Source organism: Gigantopelta aegis, chromosome 13 (assembly GCF_016097555.1).
Source record: "Gigantopelta aegis isolate Gae_Host chromosome 13, Gae_host_genome, whole genome shotgun sequence".
Classification (NCBI taxonomy): Eukaryota; Metazoa; Mollusca; class Gastropoda; order Neomphalida; family Peltospiridae; genus Gigantopelta; species Gigantopelta aegis.
This window is the reverse complement of record NC_054711.1, coordinates 18,364,287-18,374,286: the sequence shown is the minus strand read 5'-3', so window position 1 is coordinate 18,374,286 and position 10,000 is coordinate 18,364,287. Positions and strand designations below refer to the sequence as shown.

The following is a 10,000-nucleotide window of genomic DNA, read 5'->3' as shown; positions in this document are numbered from 1 at the left end:
GAGGAAACCCGCTGTCGCCACTTCATGGGCTACTCTTTTTCGATTAGCAGCAAGGGATCTTTTATATGCACCATCCCACAGACATAGTAGTACATATCACGGCCTTTGATATACCAGTCGTGGTACACTGGCTGGAATGAGAAATAGCCCAATGGGCCCACCGACGGGGATCGACCCCACACCGACCGCGCATCGAGCGAGCGTTGTACCACTGGGCTACGTCTGGCCCGACAAGGAACTGAAGGAAGGAATGCATTTAACGAAGCACTTAACACATTTTATTTACGGTTATATGGCGTCATACATATGGTCAAGGACCGCACACATATTGAGAGAGGAAACCCGCTGTCGCCACTTCATGGGCTACTTTATTTGTATTGGCAGCAAGGAATCTTTTATATGCACCATCCCACAGACAGGATAGCACATACCACAGCCTTTGATGTACCAGTCATGGTGCACTGAATGGAGTGGGAGATAGCCCAATGGGCCCACTGACGGGGATCGATCTCAGACCGACCGCGCATCAAACGAGCACTTTACCACTGGGCAACGTCCCGCTCCTAGAACATAAAAGAAGAAGATTTAATATTGTGAGCCATTGTTATTTCAAGTGCGCTTGATGCTACATCTTGCACAAAGGGAACTAACTCTATAGTGAACAAGAAATCCTAGTGACGCCGGTTTAGGAAGTTCTACTATCTTCTTAAACAACCACTCTGGGGCGGATCTAGGAGGGGGGGGGGTCCAAGGTGTCCGGACCACCCCCCACCCCCCTCAAATTTGAGAAGTGCCTCTTTTATTTAGGATTTTTAGGTTTTTTACAAATTTATTTATTCTGTCAATGTATAGAACACTGTAGAATACGTCTGCCAGCGTCCCTGTTGTAGCACTATTATATTATGGTCCATGTGAACCGTGTGTAATTTTTCAATAGTGCCTTTTCATAATGTTATGGTGCCCTTTTTGTCTTGGACCCCCCCTCATCAGACAAGCTGGATCCGCCCCAGCCACTAGGCTGCTAGGATTGGACTGAACTGCGTTTGGACACGGTGTGGGGTGGGGGATGGGATCCCGGGAGTTAGGACATTCTTTGGGCCCATAGGCGTAGGCGGTTCGGCTTTAGGGTTGTTTTGCATACTCGTGCCAATTTTACAGCCTTTCCTCCTAACCTCCCATGGGCTTAATGAATACTGTTTAATAATTATTATTAATTTTAAATCAGCCCATCTAAATTTGCGCCTAAATTATATTATATTAATAATTTATATAGGTTAGGAATGTTAATAGTTCTCTTTAAGGGCGCAGTCAAAATTTATTAACCCCAATTTTTCCCTTTTTATACTTTTGGTGTTAATATTCAACATTTCAAAATTGCCCGTATGTGTTAGGTTATCCCGAGTCAGACCCCCATTTCGAAACCCTAGTGGTATATGGACATGATACACTAGTTACTAAGACTGAGAAATAATAAATAAACAAGCTGACTGAATACAAAGTAAAGTTTGTTTTATTTAACGACGCCACTAGAGCACATTGATTTTTATCTTATCATCGGCTATTGGACGTCAAACATATGGTCATTCTGACACTGTTTTTTAGATGGAACCCGCTGACGCCACATAGGCTACTCTTTTACAACAGCAGCAGGGGATCTTTTATTTGCGCTTCCCACAGGCAGGATAGCACACACCATAGCCTTTGTTGAACCAGTTATGGATCACTGGTCGGTTCAAGTGGTTTACACCTACCCAATGAGTCTTGCGGAGCACTCACTCTATCAGAGTCAGAGTCGCTATCTGGATTAACAATCCCATGCCTCGACTGGGATCCGAACCCAGTACCTACCAGCCCGCAGACCGATGATCTAACCACGACGTCACAGAGGCCGGTTGACTGCATACAGATCTAACTGTCACCGTAAGCCTCTCCATGGCAAAATCAGACATCGTAAGCCAATGCTATTTCTATTCCATTTGAACTTTTAAACAGCGAGTAGTACCATGAAGTACTCGTAGCCAAGTCTCCACTATATCGACAAATTAGCCAATTGCTTTTTGTTTTCTTTTTCACACAATGGCTACAACATGTAGTCGTTGGTTAAAACATATTCTTTAAATTAACCACATTTTAAAAATGTTCAGTGAAATACACTAGTAATAAGAAACTTGGCTAAACTAAATTTGGTTCCAGTCAGAGCCCCTGGCCCCGTTCCACGAAGCAATCTTGGTCCTAAGATCACCGTAACTGCACAGCTAACATATGCCCTTGAGGTGATCTTAGCGCTAAGATCGTTTTCTGGCACGGGGCCCTGGTAGATAATGTTTATTGTAATGAGTTATGCTGAATTGTATGATGGAGACATATAAGCTTTACAACCACTTCACATAGTATCGATTCAGCAGTTATAAGTATCCACTAACAACTAAAATCTTCTGTATGAGGTCGGTAAGCAGGCATCGAAATAAGCATTGTGTCTAGTAACCCATTTACAGGTTACCACAAAATATAGGCTGGTAACCTATAGGTTACCACATTGGTACGAGATACGAAATCTGGCAGTAAATTTATCTAGTGGGCGCTGCTTAAACGCGGATTGCCGAAATTGCTTGCAATTGCACCGATGTCCGTGTGCACTTGCACCATCCCGCAGACATGATAGCATAAACCACGGCCTTACATATACCAGTCGTGGTGTACTAGCTGGGACAAGAAATAACCTAATGGGCCCACCGACGGGATCGATCCTAGACAGACCACGCATCAAGCGAACGCTTTACCACTAGGCTACGTCCCGACCCAGAACATACCGTACCATGACCTATGTTACACCAATTGTGGAACACTGCCTGGATCGAGACATTGGTCAGTGCGTCCACCCACAGGGACTGAACAAATACCAACTGTACATTGATTCTGCAATACTCGTGGGTTGTTAGAAATTCAGTAGTTACATAGTCTAAAGTTACATTTGTTTCCATTAGTAGCAAGGGATTTTTAGTAATTTTGACACACTTCAATATCGCCATGATTAATCATGTTTGTATTTAATAATAAAACTTTTCGTTTTTATTCAAATGTTTAAGATGTTTATTTGTATTTGGAGTATCTTACGCATTGTACAGTCTGCATCCATCCATCCTGCTGTACATCCATTATCACATCGTCCAGTCTGTTTATCACATGATGATTTACCACGTGATTCATCACAGTGTCTGTCGGAGCATGTTTTTTCACACAGAGGACCATAATGCTCAGAATCACATTCTGAAAATGTTCAACAACGAAATGAATTAGTTCATACACTTTGTACCCTAATATTTATTTCATTCACGAACATAAACATAAAGTTTAGAATAAAGACAATACATTGCCAGAAGCTATAAGTGGCATATTAAAATGATAATGTATACATATTAAAATTGGCAGACCAGTTGCATTTCCGCAGTAAACAAAGATTCTGAGAGAACTGCCAACATGTCCCTTGCAGGATAGCACAAACCATGGCCTCTGTTGAACCAGTTATGGATCACTGGTCAGTGCAAGTGGTTTACACCTAACCATTGAGTCTTGCGGGACTCAAGTTTGGAGTCGGTATCTGGATTAAAAATATCATGCCTTGACTGGGATCCGAACCCAGTACCTACCAGCCTGTAGACCGATGGCCTAACCACGACGCTACCAAGCTGAAAAAAAAGTTCTTATCTCCTAAGTTCAAGGGACTAATTATGTAAATAAACGAGTAAATTGCCATCGAAGTCAATTTTCATCTGTAACAATATATGATAAAGTTATACACAATATTTCAGTTTAATGAACTGGAAATAAAAACAGAGTGAGGAACATATTTTCGTATCTCCTTAGATCAAGGCACATAACTGGACAAATCAAAATGAAAGTCAACCTTGTTTTTTCTATAACAATAGACAATTTCCAAATTTCAGTGCAATATCTTAAGTCATTGTTAAAAACAAACGTCTCCAGAACTAAATGAGGGACAGGCAGGGAAATAAACAGACATACTGATAGAAGGATGGAGATGAAACCTGTAATCCCCTCCAGTTGGATTGGTATATGGGACTAAATCACTATATAACGGTAATCTGTGACCCACAACTCTGACGGAGTGCTCCTTTGAATAATGTTATAACGTACGTTAAACTATTTTGATTACTCTCTCTCTCTCTCTCTCTCTCTCTCTCTCTCTCTCTCTCTCTCTCTCTCTCTCTCTCTCTCTCTCTCTCTCTCTCTCTCTCTCTCTCTCTCTCTCTCTCTCTCTCTCTCTCTCTCTCTCTCTCTCTCAGTTTTAAGTATACAATCATTCATAACTTTGGTGTACAGATATGCCTTGTATTTTAAAAGTTATACCATACCGCTGCACGTTGGTCCAGTCCAGTGTGGTTCGCAAATTCCAGTACATTCTCCAGTTACAGAGTTACACGGTCCATCTTGACAGTGACAGAACTGGCCGCAATTAGCACCAAACGTACCAGGATCACAGACTAAAAACAATTAACAAATCTCCAAGTCGTAAAGTAGATACACACAGTACACACACACACACACACACACACACACACACACACACACACACACACAATATATATGTATCAGGGCCGTTACTATTTATATTTTATTTTTTAATTTATTTTTATTTAAAAAAAAACACAATTATTTGGGGGGGGGGGGGGGAGGGACTGAGTAGTTAATAGTCTAAAACTCCTGTTCTTTAAGTATCCATAATGCTTTCCATGCTAGCTACGGCCCTGTGCGTGTGTGTGGTTGTGTGTGTGTGGTGTGTATGTGTGGGTGTGAGAGAGAGAGAGAGAGAGAGAGAGAGAGAGAGAGAGAGAGAGAGAGAGAGAGAGAGAGAGAGAGAGAGAGAGAGAGAGAGAGAGAGAGAGAGAGAGAGAGAACCTTCATCATGTCTATTGTAAAAGTTAATAAGTAAACACTCGATTGGAAAACTCAGGTTATGTATGTAAACGAACCGGACGTGACCAGTTGTGTGTATTATCCTTTTTTAAGTTCAATTAAATTAATAATAAAATAATACCTTTCCTTTACTTACAGTGATTACTTTTATAAAATAAATAATATTGTACTTTTTGAAGAAACAGTTGAAGCAGACGTCAAGACGAGTTCAATTTTCGGCATTGACAGGTATGTAAGTGTTTTGATATCTTGATTTAGTTGTAGATTACAACTAAACAAATATGTCTTACTGAGTAGAAAATTAGTTGTACAAGACATATAAGAATAGTATCTAACAGAAAATTATTATATAAATGATTATCTTAAACAATTAGACTTTAATTTGACTGAAAACTATTTGGAACCGCCCTCACGCCATAGTAAACAACAAAATCCCGTTTTGTGCTTAGAACACCTGTGGCGTGGAAATTAACTTCGATTAACATTAATTTCAATAAAATATATTTTGTTTAACCTATTTCTGTCTATAACAAACATAGACGTAATTAATAGTGATCAAAATATATATTGGGACGCTGTGTTAATCTCGAAATAGACGTGTGTTACTGATTTACCACGTCCGTCTATTCGTCCCTTTTTGATTTCGCCCCAGGAATTATCTCCCCTCCAGGATAATTATAAATTATCGGGCACCTTTACGTCACGCATAGAAGAATATAAATGTATGTATTTAAATAAATCTAGTGCTATTTATATCATTTGTTGATCTTGCTCTTTTTTAGTAGTGTGTTATTTATGCAAACAAAGGTAATTGTGTGTTGGAATGCAATGCTTATTTATTGTATAGATATCTGGTCGATCGGTGTGTGGGACCTTTGACCAACTAATAGTTGCACTTTGAAATATATCCGGTCACGTCAACGCTACCATATAACCCACACCACCCCGACATGCCAAGTGGAAAGGCGGCGAGTTTGAGTTCTAGATCTAGGAGAGCTATTTATGAAAACCTTAATTGTACAACACAATCTCCAAATCCCAGTTTGTCAAGAAGTCAATTTCAAACTGACATGGAAAACTCTAAAGATAAAACAAGGTCAGCCAGTATGGCTGCATCTACCAAAAATACAGAGAAAGCCTGGTACGTGTAAAAAAAAAAACCGTACTAGCCGATGGCAAAAAGCATGGATTGTTATGGATTGATTGGATGATGTGACTTACCACATTCAAGAAAGCCTTCACAAACCATCAAAAATAGTTCATGTAGATAGGTTGCTGCCATATGAAGGTGATAATACACCCACTTTGTGGGGAAAACCTTCTAATTAAAATTTAGTCTGAAATATTTTGAGGGGATATACCAAATAAATAAATAAATAAATAAATAAACTCCCACCTAAATTTAAAAAATAGATATTTAGAATGTTCCATTACATTTTTAGCTCATAATAGGATGATGTCTGTGTGAAGGCATGGCATTGTTATAAATCTGATCTGTTATGATTAAAATTAAAATAGTGTGTATGCACTGTATGGAAAATTATGTTAAGACACATAGTTAACATGTGAGCTCATAGGTTTTTACCACTTGACTTCACTTGTGAAGGTTATTTCATCTCTCGGGAACAAATATTTGCTTGTTGGTAACCGTCCTGGAGGCAAAAGTTACCTTTTGAGGGACTAGCAGGACGTGTCCTATAATTAGTGTGTACTAATAGCTGTGTAATGAAATAGAGAAAAGGGTAAAGGAGAGACATTATTTAATATCTTTAGAAAGTTTTAAAAATAAGAATTATATAGTAAAAATGGAATACATTCAAGTTGTCGCACATACACTAAGGGAATTAACCCTGAATGAAATTATATCAACCCCAAAGGTTTGACCATCGACGGTATATTATTGTCCCCTACCCTAGCCCCAATACCAGTCCCAGTATCTACACCAGCTCCGTTATCTCAGCCACCCCACTCAATCCCTGCCCTCATGGACTTGGTGTTGTCGCAGAAAACCCATGCGACCCTGACACAAAGGTGTCATTGGCCAACTGGCGCAGACATTCCGTCTGACCCAGAGCTGTTAGAAACCTTCTGTAAACATGGTCTACAGGCTGGACGTGTGCTTCATCTAGCCATGCATCGACTACAGAGTCATTACATAAAGATGGCTGAGCAATAAAATGGTTATAAAATGTTAATTTATTCAAATTCATTAGTAACATTTGCTGTTTTTATTTCATGTATTACGTTGAGGAAAATGCTGCCAAGAAAATCCATCTACTAGAAACCATCAGGACAAGCCATTCTACAGATAACAGTCTTCAGTGCCAGCTTTTCTTCACTGCCAACTTTCCATTGTGCCATCGGATCTTCAGCGCGATTCGAAGGATTTGAAATTGATGTCACAGACTTTTATTATAAATACTCAATAAAGAGAACTTAATTAAATTCTACACATACATGGTTAAGAAAACTCGAGACGAGTTTAGATAAAATGGGGACTGTGAGACATGCTGGCTAAGACCTTCATCATGTCTATTGTAAAAGTTAATAAGTAAACACTCGATTGGAAAACTCAGGCTATGTGTGTAAACGAACCGGATGTGACCAGTTGTGTGTATTGTCATCCGTTATAAGTTAAATTAAATTAATAATAAAATAATACCTTTCCTTTATTTACAATGATTACTTTTATAAAATAAATAATATTGTACTTTTTTGAAGAAACCGTTGAAGCAAACGTCAAGACGAGTTCTATTTTTGGCACTGACGGGTACGTAAGTGTTTTGATATCTTGATTTGGTTTTAAATTACAACTAAACAAATATGTCTTACTGAGTAGAAAATTAGTTGTACAAGACATATCAGAATATTATCTAACTGGAAATTATTATATAAATGAATATCGTAAACAATTAGACTTTAATTTGACTTAAAACTATTTGGAACCGCCCTCACACCATAGTAAACAACAAAATCCCGTTTTGTGCTTAGAACTCCTGTGGCGTGGAAATTAACTTCGATTAACATTAATTTCAATAAAATATATTTTGTTTAACCGATTTCCGTCTATAAATGAAATAGACGTAATTAATACAGTGATCAAAATATATATTGGGAAGTCGTGTTAATCGCGAGATAGACTTGTGTTACTGATTTACCATGTCCGTCTATTCGTTCCTTTTTTATTTCGCCCTAGGAATTATCTCCCCTCCAGTTTAATCATAAATTCGTATCGGGCCCCTTTACGTCACACATAGAAGAATACAAATTAATTTATTTAAATAAATCTAGTGTTATTTATATCATTTTTTTTCAGTAGTGTGTTATTTTTGTCAACAATGATAACTCTTTGTTGACATGCAAGGCTTATTTATTGTATAAGTATCTGGACAATCGGAGTGTGGAGCCTTTGACCAACTAGTAGTTGCACTTAGAAATATATTCGGTCAAGGCAACGCTACCATATAACCCACACCACCCCGAACCGATTACATATATATATATATAATATATATATATATATATTATACTATATATGTGTTATATCTATATGTTTGTGTGTACCTTCTTGTATGTATATATATTATATATATATATATATATATTATATATATATATATATGCACAAACAAGAAGGTACACACATACAAAAACACACATTGAGACAGACAGAGGAACACACACATATACATATAATAATGGATACACCAATTGACCAGTCAAAACCTTACTTGCAAAATCATGCCAGTGATTTGAAAAGAATTTGAAAACATTCGGGATTATGCCGAGGGTATACGAAATTATTCGGGTGAATTACGAAGTATGTCGGAAACTAATTTCTATATAAAATTTTATATACAATTGGTTTCAAGACGAAAAATACCGTGATGGTATAGCCATAAAATATGTTTATACTAGTATACAATCCAGAGTTTATTAGTACACTTTTTCCCCTGTTTTTCCAATTTTGAAATATACCAACAAGTTCGCCTATTGCATAAATAGTCTCGCCTGATATTTTTAGAATGCGTATGCTCCCGAATAACGTTATAAAAGGCGAAGTGTATTATTGGTCGATATTTAAATTGTTATTCATAGATGAAATGTCACCTGGACATGGGAGTCCACCCAAGGCTGTTAGATTTACTGGTAAGACCAGTAGAGCTAATTTTAATCAGATTGATGGATACACATGTGAATGAGAGCTGTATAAAGATATGACGTAGAAACATAACGAGAGAAAGAGGAAGATTGATGGACAATGAAACAGAGTAAGAGAGACACTTGACTTGAGAGAGAGAGAGAGAGAGAGAGAGAGAGAGAGAGAGAGAGAGAGAGAGAGAGAGAGAGAGAGAGAGAGAGAGAGAGAGAGGAAGTTAGATCTAAACGTTGTTTTTTCTACTATATTGAGTGTGACATTTGGAAATGATAATACTATCTTAATTTGTTCGTTTTGACTTCAAAGCTTATTAATTTTCGTGTTTGTATTTAAAACTAAACACATGTACTTAACTGATTAAGATATCTATAAAATACCATTTAAGAAGATCTATCTTACCCTGTAAACAGTCTGGTCCCATCCATCCTGCTGTACATCCATTATCACACCGTCCATCCACTGTATCACATGATGATATACCAAGTGAGTCGTTACAGTGTCTTCTGGAGCATAACACATCACAGCGTGGACCATAGTGATCAGAATCACATTCTGAAAATGTTACGAAATATAAAATTAATTGCCTCATATGTAAACCATTCACTGCAATGAACAGCACGTTTAGAATAAAGAAAATGCATGGACATGTCATTTGTGGAATATTAAAATGAGAGAGATATTATGCAGAGAAAGGGAGCGAGAGCAAGCGAGAGAGAGAGAGAGAGAGAGAGAGAGAGAGAGAGAGAGAGAGAGAGAGAGAGAGAGAGAGAGGGAGGGAGAGAGAGAGAGAGAGACGGAGGGAGGGCAGAGAGAGGCAGATAGTCGGGTATATAGACAGAGAAGGCTCAGAGAGAGACAGACATACATAACTTCTTTGAGTAGGTGTCGTTTCGGTTTGTTGTATGG

At 38.1% G+C, this 10,000-nt stretch overlaps 1 protein-coding gene across 1 annotated transcript in view; it reads right to left on the bottom strand.

Annotated features, from left to right (window-relative positions):
* The window catches only part of LOC121387860 (multiple epidermal growth factor-like domains protein 6), a 15,635-nt gene extending 5,641 nt beyond the window's left edge, over window positions 1-9,994 (bottom strand). Inside the window, exons 1-4 of the mRNA XM_041519089.1 lie at window positions 9,968-9,994; window positions 9,494-9,646; window positions 4,374-4,502; window positions 3,115-3,267 (exon numbers count right to left, since the gene is read on the bottom strand). Of these exons, the coding sequence (XP_041375023.1) occupies window positions 3,115-3,267; window positions 4,374-4,502; window positions 9,494-9,515 (304 nt within the window). The 5' untranslated portion in view covers window positions 9,516-9,646; window positions 9,968-9,994. The remainder of the gene's footprint in view (window positions 1-3,114; window positions 3,268-4,373; window positions 4,503-9,493; window positions 9,647-9,967) is intronic.
* Between the last annotated feature and the right edge of the window lie 6 nt (window positions 9,995-10,000).